Source organism: Callorhinus ursinus, unplaced genomic scaffold, assembly GCF_003265705.2.
Source record: "Callorhinus ursinus isolate GAN/ISIS: 27379988/994484 unplaced genomic scaffold, GSC_fseal_2.0 scaffold21, whole genome shotgun sequence".
Lineage (NCBI taxonomy): Eukaryota > Metazoa > Chordata > Mammalia > Carnivora > Otariidae > Callorhinus > Callorhinus ursinus.
In genome coordinates, this window is record NW_027397083.1 from 6,553,195 (window position 1) to 6,571,804 (window position 18,610).

At 57.3% G+C, this 18,610-nt stretch overlaps 1 protein-coding gene across 4 annotated transcripts in view; it reads right to left on the reverse strand.

Annotated features, from left to right (window-relative positions):
* Window positions 1-4,704: 4,704 nt before the first annotated feature.
* Window positions 4,705-18,610, reverse strand: part of CD82 (CD82 molecule) — a 49,448-nt gene continuing 35,542 nt past the window's right edge. For all 4 annotated transcript variants that reach the window (XM_025878284.2, XM_025878285.2, XM_025878286.1 and 1 more), the window contains 4 exons: window positions 9,847-9,948; window positions 6,394-6,600; window positions 5,896-5,979; window positions 4,705-5,622 (listed from right to left, as the gene is read on the reverse strand). In XM_025878284.2, coding sequence (XP_025734069.1) covers window positions 5,545-5,622; window positions 5,896-5,979; window positions 6,394-6,600; window positions 9,847-9,948 — 471 coding nt within the window. In that variant the 3' untranslated portion in view covers window positions 4,705-5,544. The remainder of the gene's footprint in view (window positions 5,623-5,895; window positions 5,980-6,393; window positions 6,601-9,846; window positions 9,949-18,610) is intronic.

An 18,610-nucleotide genomic window follows, 5' to 3' on the forward strand; every position in this document is an offset into this window, starting at 1 on the left:
CCAGCCTCTTGGACCAATCTGCAGTCCCTGCCTTGGAGGCACCGAAGTTCTCCACTTGCCTGTTCCTGTCCGGGGAGGGCCACCTCCAGGGGATGCGGGATGCCCCTGAAGCCCTGCCTGGTCACGGTCACGGGAAGAGGCTGCCCCGGGAAGCAGCTCGCTGTCTGTTACCTCATGCGATTCCCACGGTAACGCGGTAAGCCCGGGAGGTTGGAATGACAGCCCATGTCACGGAGGAGTCGGAGAGGCTACTTGTCCCAGGGCAGGAGCTGCGTGATTTGTTTCCGTGGGGAGGGGGGCTGCCCGGGGCTGCTGATTCCTGCAGAGCGTGGCTGGAGGGGAAGGGGGCCGAGTGTGAGTGCTTCTGCACCCTTTCCTGTTTGTCCACTCGCTGGTCATTATTCTACTTCCTTCCGCAGGATGCCAGAGGCTCTGGATGGGCCCCAGGGGTCCCACGGCCACAGTCGGCGTGGACTGAGCTGTGATGGCGAAGGCATGTGTGCATACGTCCGGGCGTGTAGGTGTGTACGGGAGAGTGTGCCAGACCCCTTGTGTTCACCAGACTACAGGTGCCATACGGTCAGGGACCTGCTTTTCTTCACTGCTGTGTTCTCAGGAGTCTAGAACGGTGCCTGGCACAGAGGAAGTGCCCATTTAAGCATTCATGGAATGAATGAAGGAAAGAACAAATGAGTGAACAAGTGAACGAACAAACAGTGAGCAACTGAAGCTTAGCCCACAGGTTCCAGAAACTCCGGAGAGCAGCCAGATAGCTGTCCGGAGGCAGTGTGGCGAGTCGGGTCTCTGTCCGTCTGCAGGGAGAAGGAAGTGGTGGCAGTCCTGGCCTGGGAGAGGCCCTGGGGGCTGGACACCCCAGTGTGTGACATTAGTCACCTTCAGCACGTGGCTCCTCAGCCTGGGAAACTTGCTCACTTGGAAGACCCCAGGGAGGGGGCTGGAGGAGGCTCTGCTAGGAAACAGGCAGGATGGGGGTCTGCCAGGTCAGCTCTGGAACATTCCAGGCTGGCAGACATTTGACCTTTCCTGCCTGCTCAACACTGGCCACAGCTTAGTCTGAGGAGAAGATCCGGGCTCCCTCACGGCTTGGAATGGACTGAGCCCTCAAGGGGTGGCAGGGCCTGCGTATTCGTGTGCATGTGTGTGCATGTGCATGTGTGTGTGTGCATGTGAGCTGATATTCGGGGGTACTTGCCTATGCAGCCATAGCAGTTATGAAAATATTGGAATATTTCTCTCCTCCCCAGGCCACCCCCTAAGCTCCCCTGCACCTCCTGCCAATCCACACAGAAGGACCTTATTCCTGTTCTAATCTGGCTTCCATGCCCATAATCAGTGTCCGTGCCAGACAGCCCCCTTCCTGGACACTGCCATTGACCCCCCAAAGGACCCAGAGAGCAAGCTGGTTCCCCTCTATGCTTCCCGCCTGGTCCCAGGGAGTCGTGGGTGGGCTCTACCCAGGGTCACCCTCGCACCCTCCTGCCCTCTGACTCAGCAACCAGGCCATCATGGGGCCCCTGTGGCAGTCATCTGAGCTGCATGTCCCTTAGCCGGGACCTTCATGGCAGAGATGACAGCCTGCGGGTGCCCCCCACCCCCCACAGAAGCCCTCATGGCCCCTCAGCTGGTCCAGCAGCCCATGGAGGGAGGCAACAAGGCTGGAAGCCCCAGGTGGGCTCAGGATGGATGACTGGCTAGAGGGGCCAACTCGGGAATTGGAGAAGCCGGACTCTGCTCCCTCCCTCCAGAATCTCAGAAGCCTGTGGGGGAAGGAGGGCAGAGGAAATTGGTTCCTCCCCAGGAGGTAGGAGTGAGGGGCCCAGCAGGCTCAGTGCTCAAAATGACCAGATGTCACAGAAGTTAGGCCCACAGTCTGACAACATAGCCCAGCCTGGGGGATGGGTCCCAGGAGGCCTGCAAGAGGATGTCTTAGAGTCAGATCTGTGCAGTCCCAGCGCTGGCTCGGGCACTTTCCAGCTGCGAGGCGTGGGGACAAGCCTCAGGAGGAAGCTGGCTGGGGGTTCAGCCCATCTTCTTAATAACTTCTGACATTTTCTCAGCCTTCTTTAGTTTGTGAACACAGTTTTGAGCTCACCCCTGCTCCCTGGCCCAGGGTCACACAGGAAGACAGCGGTACAGCTAGATCCAAACCCAGGTCCCCAGACTCCCTGCCCTTCTGAAGAGCCAACCTGAGAAGCTCTCTGTACCCTTCCTGAGGGGAAAGTAGCGAGGGACCCCATTAAGATGAAAGGACCCTTAACAATAGGCCAGGTAGAATCTTCCACCTTCTCCTCCACTCTGCCCGCCCAAGAGAGGCAGCCCAAGGCCACAGAGGGGATCTGCAGCTGACACCCCGCAGCTGGTCCCATGTAGGTTGGGGGTCAGCAGCTGGCCTGGGACAGTCGCTACCTCAAGTCTCCCTTACTCCCTGCGGGCATCACGGAAGGGCGGGAAAGCCCCACCATCTGGTGACCTACACTCTCCTGCCCCATCATGCCCTGTGCTTCTCACCCCTACCTCCTGCAGACCCTCACCCGTACCCACAGCCATCTCCTGCCACAGTCTGGGACAGAGACTGGAAAGGTGTCTGCTCAGCTGGGAATACCGTGAGATGGGCAAAGCCAAGGGATACCATTGCTTGCTCTGGTTCAGGGTTCTCAGGGAGCCAGGCACTTGCTGAGGCTTCTACCTCCTTCCCATCACCTGAGCCTCACACGACCCTGTCAACATCCTGGTGTTCAGATGAGGAAAGGCAGGTTCCAAGGGGAGAAAGGGTTTGCCAGGGGTCACGTGGCTAGGAAGCACCAAAGCCTCCATTTGAACCCCGGTAGGCCCTACCCACGGCCCAAGCCCTTCTCAGGGAAGCCCTCCCTGAGACCTGCTGATGTGGGACTGTCGCATGGGCACCGAGGGACCTCCGAGCTGAACCAGACTGTGTCCCCACCCCACACAGCTCTGAGTCCACCTGAAGCCCCAGAGTCTCAACTGCCCACAGCCAGGGACCAAGCCTTGTCTCTTAACTCAGCCTTTCTCCCCCTAGAAGGCCATCATCGGGGCAAGGGTGGCCTGTGGGTCCCTTCCACGGGCCAGAGGAGGCAGACAGCATGTGGGGCAGCTCCTGATTCCCTAGGCAGCCGCGCCAGCTACACAACCAGCAGGCCAGGGGGTAGCTTCTGCTCCTCCTAGCAGCCGAAGACGTGTTTTTCATTGTCCTTATCTGTCAGTTGGGGGTCATAATGAACATGCGCCTCCTAAGATTATAGTGAGTCAAGTCGGTTAGCATACGTCAAGGGGACTAGAACAGTGCAAATGCTGTTTAAGCCTCCATTACTATGTAAAATTGTCCCTCAATCGCTTTGCATGCATTCGCTGGGTCTTCCTGGTTCCCCCTCGGCAGATGCACAGCTTCTGTCCTCGCTGCCCACAACCAGCACAAGGTGAGACACAGTAGGCTTGTATATGCTTTCTGCTCCAGTCATGAAGGGGGCTATCAGTTTGTTTGAGGGTGGTCTTGAATTCTGGATTCCAGCCAGACACATTCTTCCTAGTAGCTAAGCTAAGGAAGCTCTGGGAAATGAGAGCTATAGAACTGACAAAGTTTCCCTTTTTGCTTTGACCTCCAGGAAGCTCAGAGGCAAAATTACCTCTGATTCAACTAAACAACTAGAGCTCAAAGATGGCAACTGCTTTCATGTCTCATGCCAACTGGATTGACGGACAGTACTGAACTGGGAAGGATTCTGAGGCTGCAGTGAGTAACATCAGCTTGGAGTATGGCCAGGGTGCCTCTGGGCTAAGGAAATAAGAGGGGTGATCAACTGGTGATGTCCACTGCAAGTACAGTGGTGGAGAACACGGGATATGCACAGCACGGATTCGCCATCACCAGGTTGGGCAACTCGGCTGGCCTTATTTCACCGGTGTCTACACTTCCTCACAGGCTTATATTTTCCCTGGTATGTTTCACGTTTTATTACTTGTACTTGCCTGTGGAATCAGGCAGATTATAAATAAAATAAGCTGGAATGGCTTCACTCCGAGCCCTCAGCCCTCTGTGCAGGCTGAGAGCTCGGGGGAGAGCCTCTGACTATGACTGCTGCAGAGAACAGGCTCCGTGGAGCTCAAGGGTTCTTCGGCCCCTGGGGCTGTCCCCCGTGCCCTCCAAAGGCCAGAGAGTCAGCCACAGAAAGTCTCTTGCAAGAAATTAATTAGGTTCAGATCAACAGTTGCACTGTCCCTAACGTGTGCCCCCTTACCGCCTCGCTAAAGACAAGGCTGTCTGGCCTGCCTGCCCCCCCCCCCCCCCCCCTCTCTCTCGGGGAAGCATCTGTACCTACATCTTATCAGGACCTGAGAATCTAAAAGCAACATGATTCAGGAATCACTTGGAGGGCTGCTAAAAAGGCAGATTCTTTGTCCCCAACCCAGATCTGCTGTATCAGAATCCCCAAGGCCTGGAATCTGCATTTTCACCAGCGCTCCCACTGGAGCAAGAGACCCACAGGGCTGGAGAAGCCACAGAGTAACTTTGAGCTCCGCCAGGCTCCTAGGCTGGGGCAGCAGCGCCACCTGGTGGACCCTGCGGAAACACCTCCCGACCATTGCCCTTCCGGCCCCACTTCAGGGTGGCGGGCCTCTTTCCAGTTGGTCTCCAGAGCCAGAAGCAGCATCTCTTAGACAGCAAGCTGGATTGTTACAAACCCTCTTTAATAGTTGTCAAATCTCAGACATGTTTTACAGAACTGTGCACAGAGCCCCTCCCTACTCCCTTACAAGGCACAGATTCACCCGCCCATTCCCTAGGGGCCAAAGGACAGACCCACCTAGCTTCTCCCAGAGGAAAGCATCCTTCCCGTTCCCTGGACAGCTCAGGATCCTGGCGAATGCAGGACAAGCTCTGTGTCAGGCCCCCAGGGTTCACCCCCCCGACTCCCTAAGCAGCCCAGAGCCAGTCCAGATTCCCTGACCCAGAGGGCCCCTCTTCGGCCCCACTTATGGCATCATCCTCGGTTGATTTGAGCTGGCCTGGGGAAGGCTGCTGCTCCTAATAATGTCAGGTAAAGCCCACCCTCTCCCACTACCTTCAATGAAAATGTGAAAACCAAAGACATAAGCATTACAGTGGAAAAAAATGTTTACCCACGCAGTGGGCAGTCCCCTGACAGCCCAGGGTGCCTTATCCAACCCCCACCCACCCCCAATGTTGAGTACACTTTTCCCCATCCCATATACACAGCTCCAAGGCAGACAGAGACCCAGCCCACCTGTGCAGGGACGCCACGGGAGCATTCTCTCTGCGTGGCTAAGAGAATCCCGGCGGGCGGTAAGCGAAGGAGCCAGAGAGGAGCTGGGGGACAAAGGTAGGGAGAGGGGCCCAGGCCCCAGAAAGCCCCCCCGCCCCCCGCCTCCAGCCAGCACCGGACGAGCACGGCGGAGTGAGGTGGGAGGTGAGCCTGGAGCAGAGCCCGGAGACCTGAGGAGCCCTGAGGCGGGGGGACAGGCAGGGAGGGGGGGACAGCAGCTGCCTCAGTACTTGGGGACCTTGCTGTAGTCTTCAGAATGGACGTGCCGGCACAAGCAGATGGACAGGAGCATCCCCAGGAGCTGTCGGGGCAGAGGGCAAGAGTCAGGGGGAGGCATGGCCGCCCGGCTCCCCCCGAGGCCCCAGGGCAGCATCTCACTGTCCAGGTCAGCGAGGGTCACAGGGGTTGAGCGGGATGAAACAGATCCACAACTAAAGGCTCGTGACCAGCCTGTGGCTCCAGCGGCAGAGGGGCCCAGGGAGGGACAGTGGTCAGGCCGGGCCTCCTGCGGGGGGGGGGGGGGGGGGGGGGGGGGGGGGGGGGGGAGTGCTGCTGGAGGGGGAGGGGTTCAGACCTCAGTGACAGCGACGCCCACACACACGCCTAGGATGATGCCCACGTTCTCCTGCAGCCAAGCCTGCACCTTCTTCATGCAGCCCTACAAGGGGAGATCACGGTCACGAAACCCCACGCCATGCCGCCTCACCCCACCGTGTAGAATCACCGGGAGGGCCCCCCACCCTGCCCCGGCCCAGAGGGCCTGCAGAGCGCGGTCTGCGTGTTCCCTGACTGCATAAATGAATGAATATGTTGATGTAGGTACAAATGACAAGCAAATAGATGAGTCGCAGGAACAGCTAAGTGAAGGAAGGGAGTGGAGCAGGAAGGAGGGAGGGAGGGAGGGAGGGAGGGAAGGAAGGAGGGAAAGGAGGGGGGGGGGGGGGGAGGGGGGGGGGGGGGGGGGGGGGAAGAAGTGGGAGGTAAGGAGCAGCCCAGGCAAGCCTGAGTGGCCTGGGAACCCGAACCCCAGAGTGGCCCAAGCCCAGCCCCGGCCCCACAGCCTTGCACACACCTCGCGGTACACGGGCCAGGACTCGGGGTGGTTCCCGCTCTCGGTGCTGTTGCTGTCCAAAGCCTCACAGAAGCCCTTCCTCACCGGGAAGCCATCGTCCGCCTCCTTCCTGTCCTCACAGGAGCAGGGGTAGGTGATATTGGTGCGGTTCCTGAGCTCCGCATTGTCCGTCCAGTTGTAGAAGCTGACCCAGCCGCAGCACTTCACCTGCCAGCAGACCAGCTGTCGTGCCCACTGCCCTCGGGTGGGCCACCCTCCGCGTGGAGGTGGCGTCTCCCCGGACGCAGGCTCGGATCGGCCACTTTCAGGCCCCCCGCGGCCCACCCAGACCGCCAGGATGAGAGTTTACGTTTCACCTTGGCTTCTGGGAGCCGCGGGGAATTTAAAGGGGCTTTCAGGGAACACATAGCATAAATATTAAAACAGCAAGGGACCAAAAATCAGGAGCAGTAAAAATATAAAGCAGCACAGGAGGGACACTCAAGTAGAAAGAGCACAGATGAGTAGGGCGCAAGAAGGGCAAGCAACACCCAGTTAAGAGTGTGGGGTCTAAGGGCGCCGGGCGGGCTCGGTCCGCGGAGCACGCAACTCTTGATCACTGGGTTGTGCGTTCAAGCCCCGCGCTGGATGGGGAGCCCGCTTAAAAAAAAATGATAATTAAAAAAAAAAGTGTTGGGGGGGCGGTCTAGAGTCCGGCTACTGGGTTCAAATCCCAGCTTTGCCACTTACCAGTGGCTTAACTTTGGCTAAAGTGCTTTCCTCAGTCTCCTCATCTGCCAATGGTGTGACCAAGGTTCCTGACTCAAAGGGCTGTTAGGGGGACTCCCCGGACTGAGGCAGGCCGAGCATCCGGCCCCGATCTGGACAGCACAGGGGCTGCTGGGGGAAGGCCAGCTCCACTTTTAGGTGCTGTGTACATGTTGGAGTTGCGATTTGGCTCTGAGCTTCCCGGTTGCCAAGGCGAAAAAGGAGATACGGTCAATTCTGCCTTTTGGAAGAGAAAATGTTCCTGCTCCAGAGGGGAAGAAGGCCCTTCTAGGCTCCCTGTGCTAGAAGGCACGTCCATGGGGCTCGCGAAGGGGACCCTGAGGGGCTGTGGATCACATCTGGCCCGAATCCCTGACGGGACTCGGATCTGAGGGGCTAAGCCTGTGCTCCAAAGGCCCAGGGGAAGGTGGAACTGCATCGGGGAACAACAGGCACACACCCTGGGCCTGGGCAAGCCGCCAGCCCTGGCTTCCTCATGCGGAGAATGGGATGACAAGAGCCACTCTGCCAGCGTCCCTGGGAGGATTAAGTGGACTGGCTGGGTGCCCCTGCGCTGGGTGTGTGGGTCCCCCACCTGCTTCCCTCCAGTCTCCGGTCTCCGAGTGGCCGGTCCCTGACCAGCAGCCTGGTGACCAGCAGGGGGCGAGCCAAGCATGCTCAGGCTTTCTTGGGCTCCAGGCAGCTGCTGGGGTAGGTTCCCTCCCTCCGTTCCCGGCTCATGCAGATACTCGGCTGCCTCCTCTGGCAGGGAGGCTGGCCCCGCGGAGGGGCACCCCCCCCCGCCCGCCGCCCGACCCTCACACACTCAACAGAAGGAGACAGCTCTCCTTGGCCCCCGCTACCACACCAGGCAGAGCCCCCGACCCTGCCTCGTGCCAAGCTCTGTCCCCAGCCACCACCTGCCCTGCGTCTCAGTGGTTCTGCGTGACTAATCAACCCTCATCAGCAACATGCCACCTAAGCTCTGCGTAAGTGCCACGGGCTTCATAAACCCCTCTCACACGAGCACGGATCCATCGCCCCATTTTCTAGATGAGGAAACCAGCTCAGGAAGTGGCAGAGTTGGTATTCCTGCCCTCAGGGGCCTGACTCAGTCAGCTTTCTTAACCACCATGCCAAGCAGCATCGGACAGACATCAGAATGATCTAGAGACCTTGCCTGCGGCAGAAATCCCCGAACCAGTCAACTGCTTCCCATGGTAGGGTGCGCACCATCCCTCAAGAGACCCAGCTCTCCCCAGGCTCCTTGAAGGAGGCACGTGTTCATCCTGGAACATGAGCGTCCCCCGAACCTCAGCATCTGTGGGTCAAACTGAATGTGGAGGAAAACATCTTCCCGTGTGCACTGAGCCCCCCAGCCGACACAGGCCCCCCAACATGGCCCCAGCTGGTCCTCACCAAAAATTGGGAGGCACAAAACACTGCCGTCCTCTCTTCACGGCCCAGAAAATGGATGCGCCTGTGTGGTCTGGACAGTCCCATCTCCAGACACCCTGCTCTCCTGGTGCCATGGAGTCCTCCCACTGCCTCCACCCCTGCCCCTCGCACCCCACAGCCCTCCACCAGGCAGCAGGCAGTGCTACAGGCAGGCTCCGGGGACCAGTGTGGCCGGCGCCCCATGGGAGACAGGAGGACGCTGCAGCCCAGAGATGCTGGGTCCCAGCCAGGGGCACACAGCACCTGGGACCTGATCCCCAGGGTCCGTGTGTGTTTGGTGACTGGTTCACCATCAGGGAGGGCTGGGAACCCAGTGGGCCAGGCAGTTATTCTGTCTGTCAGTCAGCCAGCCAGCCAGTCATTCTGTCAGTCATTCCATCATTCATTCATTCAGTCTGTCTGCCAGCCAGTCCATCATTCATGCATTCATTCAGTCAGTCTGTCAGTCATTCTGTCATTCATTCATAAAGTCATTCATCCATTCAGTTAGTCTGTCATTCATTCATTCATTCCATCAGTCAGTCATTCTGTCTGCCAGTGCATCATTCATTCATTCATTCAGTCAGTCAGTCATTCTGTCTGCCAGTTAGTCCATCATTCATTCAGTCAGTCAGTCAGTTAGCCAGCCATTTTGTCTGCCAGTTAGTCATTCATTCATTCATGCATTCATTCAGTCATTTAATCTGTCCTTCAGTCATTCCATCATTCACTCGCTCAGTCTGTCTCTCTCACTTGCACTGAGGTGGAAAACACATACACTAAAGTGCACAGCTTGATGAATTTTTACACATATACTGGCATAACTGCCAATGGGATCAGGATTTGGATAGAACACTCCTTTCACCCCAGAAGGTTCCCATGGGCACATCCCATGTCAATACCCTCCCAGAGGTAGGCTCCACTCAAGACTCGTGTCAGCATGTCAGCCTTGGCACCCAGTTCCTTAACCCCCAGGACGGACTCCTGACACTCCCCAGCCTGGCTTGAGATGAGGGTCCCCCACCCTGGCCACAGACTGGAGCTCTTTGAGCCCCTGGAAGCCTCCAAGACCCTGGGCCCCCTGAGTGAGGGACTGTGGTGGTAGCTGGGGTACCAGGCAGGGGGACCACTCAGAGGCCCCTCGCCCCCAACAGATACATACTCACATACAAACTCACTGGCATATTCTGTCAGGCACATGGACACCCAGACCCAGACACATGAGGCCAGGACCCTCACGCCACCCCGCCCCTGCCACCGCCGCCGTACCTGAGCCTGCACGTAGTCCCAGGCCTCCTGCAGTCTGTCCTCACGTCCGTCCTTGTAGTTCTGAATGAGCTCGGTCACGATGTTGCCCATCTCCTGCTTTAGCTGCAGAGGGGAGAACAAGGGTCGAGATCAAATTTCCTGAAACCCGTGCCCCACCTTTGGTCACATCTACTTAAACGGCCTCTCTCCTCCCCCGCCCCCACCCCGGGGACATGCTCACACTCAAGAGCACTTCACTGTCCATGCCAACTACTCTCCTAGCGCTTCCAGGGTGTCAGCCCCCCAGCAGGCCACCACACGGAGCCCGGGGCCGGCAGGGCCAACCACTCCTGCGCTGGAGTCTATTCGGCACTCAGCGCCGGGGGGACCCTTTAGATGTGGATCTTTGCAGGTCACTGCTGCAAACCTTCCAGCGGTCTCTCATCCCTCTCAGGGAGAATGGCAGCATCCTGTCAATGGCCCACAAGGCCCTGCATTGTTTGGCCCTTGCTCTTCCCAAACCTCATTTTCTCCGTTTTTGCTGCTTCTGCTTCAATTACACAGGTCTCCTTTGCTGTCTTTCTGCTAGGCACACTGCTGCCTCAGGGCCTTTGCACTTACTCTTCCCATCACCTGTTATCCTCTTCCCCCAAATATTAACATGGCTCACTTGTCCACTTGCTTCAGGGCTCTGTTTAAACGTCACCTCCTCAGAAAGGCCTTCCTGGACCACCCTACAGAAGACAGCCCTTCTCTATCCCCTCCACCACCCCCTCGCAGGCCCTCCTCAACCTCAAGGGTGGGCATGTTGTCTTTTCCTTCGCAACGTGGTCATTACACGCTCATTCGTTTTCAGGATTTATTATCTCTCCCCTCCACCAGAATGTCAGATGCACGGGAGCAAGGACCGTACCTGGCAAAGCCTGGCCAGGGTAGACGTGTGGTGTACCTGAATGGCGAATGGGTGTAGAGTCACCACGATACGCCCCACACCAGGGTAGTACTCACATACTCTCCTGATTAATCCTCATGCCTGCCCTGCGGCCCCACAAAATCCAAATCCTGCCTGTGTTGGGAATTCAGGGTCCCTTGGTGAGGGAGAGAAGCACCCCCTTTTCCTTAATCCCACCAAGAAAACAGTGATTTACAAAGAAGGCAGATGAGGGGTGCACGGAACAAAAAGATTCAGCCCCAACGGTCCCTCTAGCGGGGCTCTCAACAGACGATCTCACTACAGCCGCTTTTCAGGAACAAGTCACCTATACAAAGAGAGGCAAACCTGAAACCAGCCTTGAGAACTGAGAGCAGGGCCCCACGCCCCAGGTGGGAGCGAGGGCCCCGCCCCGAGAGCCAGACCCAGCCTGGCCCTGCTGGCCTCTCCCGTGGACCTTGTTCAGGGGCCTTCCCGGCACGCCAGCATGAATAAGCTAGTCACAGCCACCTGCTGTCACCACAGAAGCCCAGGGGGAGGGGCCCGGGCACCGAGGGGATGGCCACAAGCCTGCCCCTCAGTTCCGGAGAAAGCGGTATTAGAATATAGGACAGGTACTTCCAGGCAGGGGTTTTCAGAGCCCGGCTCACAACGCAGTGAGTGGGCTTCCGTCAGCTCCCCACAGGCAGCTCACAAACACAGCATTCGGAGAACCCACATCCTCCGGATGGACCTGCCACCCTGGCTCCTTGCCCCCTCCCTTCACTGGCCCTGGGAAACCAGCCCCACTCCCCAGGACTGCCCGCTGCCCCCCTCCCTCTTGACAGAACCCCTAGCGCAGTACACTTCGTTTTACTCACACAGAGTTTTACGATTTACAAAGCTTTCCTACGGGCAATTAATCGCAGTAACAGTGGCTAAGTTTTATCAAACACTTGTTATGTACCAGCCGTGCTAAGCACTTTTCTTCATGCATTAATTCATTTTAATCCTCAGAGCAGACCTAGGGCCTAGGGATTTACCTCGTTCCCTCATTTAAGAGATGCAGAAAACGAGGCCCAGAGAGGTTGACTAAGTTGGCCAAGGTCACACAGCTGACATGTGAAGAGCTGGGATTTGGACCCAGAACCCAAGTTTTGACCCATGAAGCTCTATCAGCACTGGAACCACATGGCCATGGCTTGAAGGCGGTCAGAGCGGTGATAAGGAAGGCCCGGAGACGCTAAGTGCCTGGCCCCTGTCATACAGCTGGTGCTGGCTCCCGTGGGTCTTGGGTCTCTCTGCTCTGACCATCTCCGCTCCACCCCTTCTCCCCAGTGGGTGGATGATCCCCGAGGCGTGGAAAGGAGGGGGGCGTCCCCAGAGGCATTTGCATGGAGAGCCACCTCTCCCACAGCTGTCCTACCTGCCCCCCCCCCCCCCCCCCCCCCCCCCCCCCACCCCCCGCCACAGACCTAGTCTCTATTTATACCCCAGCGTGGTTGCCACAGCAGCCCAGACTTCCCTATTTCAGGCCCCCTGAAATGAGAAAAGTGATGGAAGCCGGGGGTTTCCACTGAGGCTGGGTGGTTTCCATGGAAACACCACATCACCCTGCAGCCCAGACTGTAGCTGAGAGACCTAGCCAGGGCCACAGGGACCACAGCGGCAGGGGCTGGTTCCACTCGGAGCTGATCCCTTGGGATCCCCATGCCCAGGAAGCCCTGCTGGGAGCTCAGGGAGGTCACCCTGACAACCAGGTAGTTCCTGAAATAAGAAAGAGCAGGGAGGGGAAGGGGGAAGATGCCCACTCTCACTTCATCCCTGCAGGGGCCACCTCTGTGGTTTCTGCCTGCTCTGTGGGCCGGGAGTCTCCGTCCTTGGAACAGCACTTCCTTTCCTTAGGGGTAACCACCCCTCAATCCCTCCAGGAGCCTGGGAAGCCCTGCCCCCTCACTGCCTCGGGCAAGTCCTACGCTGTCCCTGGGCGCCTTCCCCATCCTGGGCATGTCACCCAAGGTAACCTTCTCTTTCCGCTCATCCGGCCAGGATGAGGGCCTGTGCTGCTGGTGGCCGCCTCAGGCTCCACTGGGGATTGCCCGCCTGAGAAGGGAGCCAACGGAGGAGAGCAGGAGCAAGGAACGGAGAGGGACAGGGACCCCGGGGCAGCCTTTGGAAATGTGGATCCAGCTGAGTGTCCAAGAATCCAAGCACAGACCCTTTGAAGTGGAGGGTCCTGTGTAACTGCTGGGGTCACACGCCTAGGGGCCCAGCCCTGGAGCGCTGCCGGGTCCCATCTTCCCCATTTCCCAGAAGAGAAAACGGGTTCAGAGCGTCGGCACGACTTGCCAAGATCACACAGCTAGCAGGCAGCAGAGACAGGACTTGTAACCCTGATGCGTGCAGTCCCAGAAGCCTGCGATCTCAACCACAGCCAATCACCCACTGTCTCCCCCCGACCCCAGATCCCACTGTCCTCCGGGGCGGCTCCCCACTACCACGACGCTGTGCTTTCATTTCACCTTGCAGTGCGACTTTTCACAGAGAGGCAGGATTAGAAGAGACCTCTGAATCTAGCATATCATCCAAATGTAAGGGCCCTTCCCAGATTTTCCCGGGCTCTGCTTATATGCTCCCTGTATGGGGAGCTCAGCACCCCACGGAATGGCACATTGCAGGGGCGGGGAGGCTCTCGATATAAGCAATTCATTTTAAGTGGAGCTCAAGTGACTTCTGCCCATTAGCTCGAGTTCTCCTCCCCGCTCCCTCCCAAGTCTCTGATGGGACCGTGCAGGACAAATCAGATCACTCTCCCAGGACAAACCATTTGGATATTCCAGCCCTTCTCCCTTCTCCCCCTCCTCTCTGGCTCCTCCGAACACTCCTTTGGATGGTGTCCAGACCTCTCTCCGGGCTCTTTATTCTAAGGCATCAAATCGCCCTCGAGAACGGGATGCCCCCCCCGCCCCCGCAATGAAACGGACCCACATCTTCCTGTCCTCTCCCCGGGTTCTCACAGGATATGTTGCCAAGTGCTTTGCCAGAATTCAGATACAACGGGTCTGAGGCTTCAGCCGGGGATCCCGATAGGAAATGAGGGCCCTTGGCAATGGTGGATGCAGAGGGCATGGTGTGTTTACTCCTGGGCACCACCTGAGTTCTTTCCTGAAAGCCGACTGCAAAGTACGTAACCGGCTGCCCCAGAACTCCCCAGGCTCCAGTAAGTTCCTTGAGGGCGGGGTCTGAGTCAGGCACCACCCTCTGCCGCCCTGGAGCCACAGAGCCATGGAGCCAGGCAGGCACCGGCACCTTAAGAATCTTAATCCCAGGGCTCCTGGGTGGCTCAGTTGGTAAAGTGTCTGCCTTTGACTCAGGTCATGATCCCGGAGTCTTGGGATGGAGCCCCAGGCTGCTCCCTGCTCAGCAGGGAGCCTGCTCCTACCTCACCCTCTACGGCTCCCCCTGCTTGTGCTAGCGTGAGTGCTCTCTCTCGAATAAGTAAATAAAATCTTTAAAAAAAAAGAATCGCATCTCCATCCCACTGCTCTTCATGACCCCCTTCCTGAAGGACTGCCTGGACACTTCTTCTTCTTCCCAAAAGGGAAGACAAAGGTCACTTCTCTCTGTCCTGGCTCCAGCTGCCCACCCCCAAGGCTGGTAGCAACCCAGGCCAGGGGATCAGGAAGTTTCCATCACAGGGGGCAGGCATCTCACAGAATGGCACTGTCCTCGGGGAACCTGTCTTACCACCCGTACGCTGGCTCTTGTGAGCTTCTTAGGTAGGAAAGGGCAAGAGGGGGAAGGGCATCACGGCGCTCCTGACCAGCCTCCCTGGGGCGGCACACAGCAGCGTGGCTGGGCCACTGTCACCACCCCCAGCCCCCAGTGCCCACCCAGCCCACTCAAGCCCCTTACCCTCCAAGCTCTCAGGCCGCAGGCCTTCTGCTCAACCCCCTGACGTAATCCACCAAAGCCTCAGCAGCCTCACCGGTGTGGGCTGTTGGGCGGGTGAGCAGTGGGGCCTGCGTGAGTGCGCCAAGGCCCAGCACATCCCAGCAGATAGTGTGTTCGCGTCCTTCCTCCTGACCCTCTCCCACTCTCCACTGCTTGGAGAGAACAAGCCAGAATCCCAGAGCGTCAGAGCTGGGAAAGGCCCTAGAGGTCAGCTGAGACTCCAAGAGGCAGGGCAAGTTGTCCAAGCCCATGGAGCAACCAGAGGCAAAGCCCACCCTAGAACACAGCCCAGACTCGGGCTGTGCCCGCTGAACAGGGGCTGGCTACATGGTCAGATGAGGAAAGAGCCAGAGGAATCTCCACTCCCAAATCCTGGCCCCCACGACTCTTGCTAATACTGGTTTAACACCAACGACGATACGAACGGCTGCCATTTCCTGAGCCCTCCCTAAGCATTAACGGAGTTAACGATGGTGACCGTCATAGTGAACCCTTGCAATGATGCCAGCAAAGGCCCTTCCCATGGGCGACGCTCTTAAATCCACAGCCCAGCGCTACAAGACAGCCTTGGGGCCCGTGTGCTCTGGCGCTGAGCAATGTTCCAATTTCAGAAAGGGATCGGGGTCTGGGTCACACCCTGCTCTCTCTCTCCCATTCGTAATTCCTGAGGGCCCCCGAAATGGGGTTCACAGAGGCCATAAATAGCCTGGCTTCTGTTTGGGTTTGATTTTGCCACCGAATGAGCTGTGAAGGGCATTTTTGCTTTTCCAAAGTGGCTCTTGGATTTCAGAACTGCTGCTAAGGGGAGTGGACCTGTATGATGACCGCTGTTTGACCGGTGAGGCGAGTGGAGTAGAGAGAGGCTGAGTGACTTGCCGAGGGCCTCAGAGCAGCGATTCCAACACAGGCAGTTTGGTTCCAGAGTTGAGGCCTTGGCCACCATTCTATCTTATAAAAGCGTTGAGGTCTGTGCTCACTTCAACCCTGGGTGGGAGTGGGGGCCCAGCAGCTTTCCCCTTAACTTATAGACGCAGAACCTAGGGCTTGAGAAGCCATGTGCCTTGCCCAAGGACCCCAGCCTCCCCTGTGGCTGCCCCGGGAACAGGGGCTGCTGGGAACTCGGGCCGAGGGACCAATGGCATCCCCAGAGACCACTTCGGGCGGGTGAGGGGGAACGGGGGGGGGAACCCCAATGGCTCAGTCCCTCCCACCTGTCCAGGAGGCCTGGAGAGTGAGGGAAAGGACAGCCCATTGCCTTTAGAAGGCCTTTTCCTTCAGGCTCAACAAGGCCCAGCTCCCCAGCTGGGCCTCATCTGCAGGAATAAACATCATCAAGAACATGTTTAGTCTTCCACCGGGATTTACAATGTGCTGGGAAAGAAAAAATAAATCATTCATTCTCACTCGGGCGAAAGAGTGCTGCCAGAAGCTTCCCAGCAGAGCCAGGAAATGTCCCTCCACTTGCAGGACAGGTGGGCTGGGGCCAGAGGGCATGAGGTACAGAGGCTGGTGGGGCGGGGGAGCAGGGCACAGAGGAAGGAATCGTGGGGTAGGACAGAGTCTGGACTCTGGAGTCAGGAGTCCTGATTCTCCGAACAAGCCTTGCTCTGGGGCCGTGGGACGCCTCTGAGGCATAGCTGCTGGTCGTGGGCCAAGCCGGGACTATACCAGCCCGCAGGGAGGCAGCATGCTGGAGAGGGAGACATGGGCCTTGGGTCAGAGGGATCGGGGTGGAATTCTCCGCTCTGGCGCCTCCAAGCTATGTGTGGCTGTGGCCAGAAGTCGTCTTGCTGTTCCCGGCCTCAGTTTCTTAAACTGGAAAATGCTTGTAAAACTGAAATGTGTATCAAGTTACTAGCTCAGCTCCTGGCACGTGGTTGGCATCCAATAGATGGGCGCCGTCTTTACTACTGTGATGGGGAAACTCAGAAGGGGAGAAGGTGGACGGCCCAAGACCCCTGCAGAGTCGGCTGGCTTCTGAGTCATGGAAACCAGCTCACCAGGGCCCAGTTCTTATCTACCCTGATTATAATGTGCCACTGACTGGGTCCCAGAGAAGCCCCAGGTGCCACAGGGCAGAAATAAAGACCGGATCTCACAACCCTTTCACTGGGAAAAGAGTTTCCCTCCTTTAAACACTGCCTTCCTGTCTGTTGGCCAAGCGAGCTTCCTTTCATCTACTGAAACCACACTTTCCCCTTTTGCCTTGGCTGCCAGGAAGCTCAGCATTCAAGTTAGGCCTCAGCTACCATTATCTAGTGCCCTGGCTTCAGGGACATTGCTTTTCCTCTTCCCGTGTGTGTTCCAATCTCTCTTGTTTTGATTTTAGTTACCCTGTGCCTGTGTTGGAACTCAGCTCCACTTCTCCTGGGGAACAGGCTGGGTGTGGATTATAAAGAAGTAAAGCAGACTCGGGTAGGAACCACTGCAATGGAAATTGCACCAGTATGAACCTGGGGCTGCCCGGGTTCAAATCCTCACTCTGCCACTTACTAGCTGTGTGACCTTTGGTCAAGGTGCCTCATTTCTATGCTTCGGCTTCCACATCTGAAAATGAGGGTATCACACCCATGACCCTGAAGGATCCCAGTGAGGAAAAACTAAGTGAGCACAGTCTGTACGCCACAGTGGGTGGGGGGCTTGTTCTAGGCTCCACGAAGTGTTAGTTGTTGATGTCGGTGTAATGTCTTCTCACCTTCCTTTTCAGAGTGATATGAGGCAACTGGACCTTAGAGTGGTGAAATGCAGGAGCCCACTAGCCACCAGCTGTCTCCCTAGTTGGATAAGAACTGTAGCACTGGAGGAGGGCGGGGGGCCCTGAGGACATCCGGGTCAAGGGCCATGTGCAGTGGGTCTGGGCTGAGCTCTGGGCCCTCACCTGGCCCGGCCACTGGCTGGCTGGGTGGTGCCCTCATCCCTCACCCGTCGATGGGGATTCTCACACTACCCTGAGAGGGAAGGCATGGGGAGCATCAGTGAAAGAATGAAAGTAAAGTGGCCAGCATTGTACCCAGTAGTACACGGTGTGTGCTGACCCAACCACAGGGATGCCAAGGGTTCTAGTTCCTGTATTACTGATGGTATTGTCCTACACCGCTCCGAACACCTGTCTCCCTGTCTGTCAACGGAACACAGCGCATGGCTGCCGAAAGGATGAGATGATGAGTGTAAAGCTTCTAGAAGATACTGTGTGCACATAGTAGGTGCTCCATAAGTGCTAACTTTGACAGTCACAGTCGACTGGCTCACCCAACAGCTATTCCTGGCTTCCCTTCTCCCTTGTGCCTGTGTCTTCTAGAGTCCCCTTGAAGCCATGGGTGCCTTTGTGACCCAGTCTGAGGAAGACTGTTGGAGGACTTGCTTTTCTGATCGAAGGGATGGCCGGCGCTGGCACTGCCTGTGTCCCTTTCTTCTGGCTACAGCAGCACGGATGGTGCTGTGGCGGCCATCTTGTGACCATGAGGTGAGTGATGTGATACAGTGAGTGGCATGAGGAGGATGCTGAACAGCCAGCCAGAAGCACGGTCTCTGATTCCAGCCCGGACTTCTGGTTAATCAACAGCAATATCTTTAGAATTTAAGCCACAGTCAGCCTGGTTTTTCTATTCCTTAAAGCTAAGGGCCTTCTCTGTGATGCAAAACTAATTTTTTTTTATTGACAGTCTCTTCCCTGGGTCTCATCTGCAGATGAGTGGCATGGATTTAGTACTTGCTGAGGCGCTTGAATAAAAACAAGAAGAACAACATTTATTGGGCGCTCACCATGCCAAGCACTGTGCTGTGTTTTACTAAGATAATCTCACTGAATCCTCGCCAGAACCTTGGAAGGTAAATTTATTATTGTCCTCCATTTGCAGAAGGTGAGACAGGCCCAGAGAGGCAAGCGGCTTGCCCACCACCCCACAGCTACAAGGTGCTGGG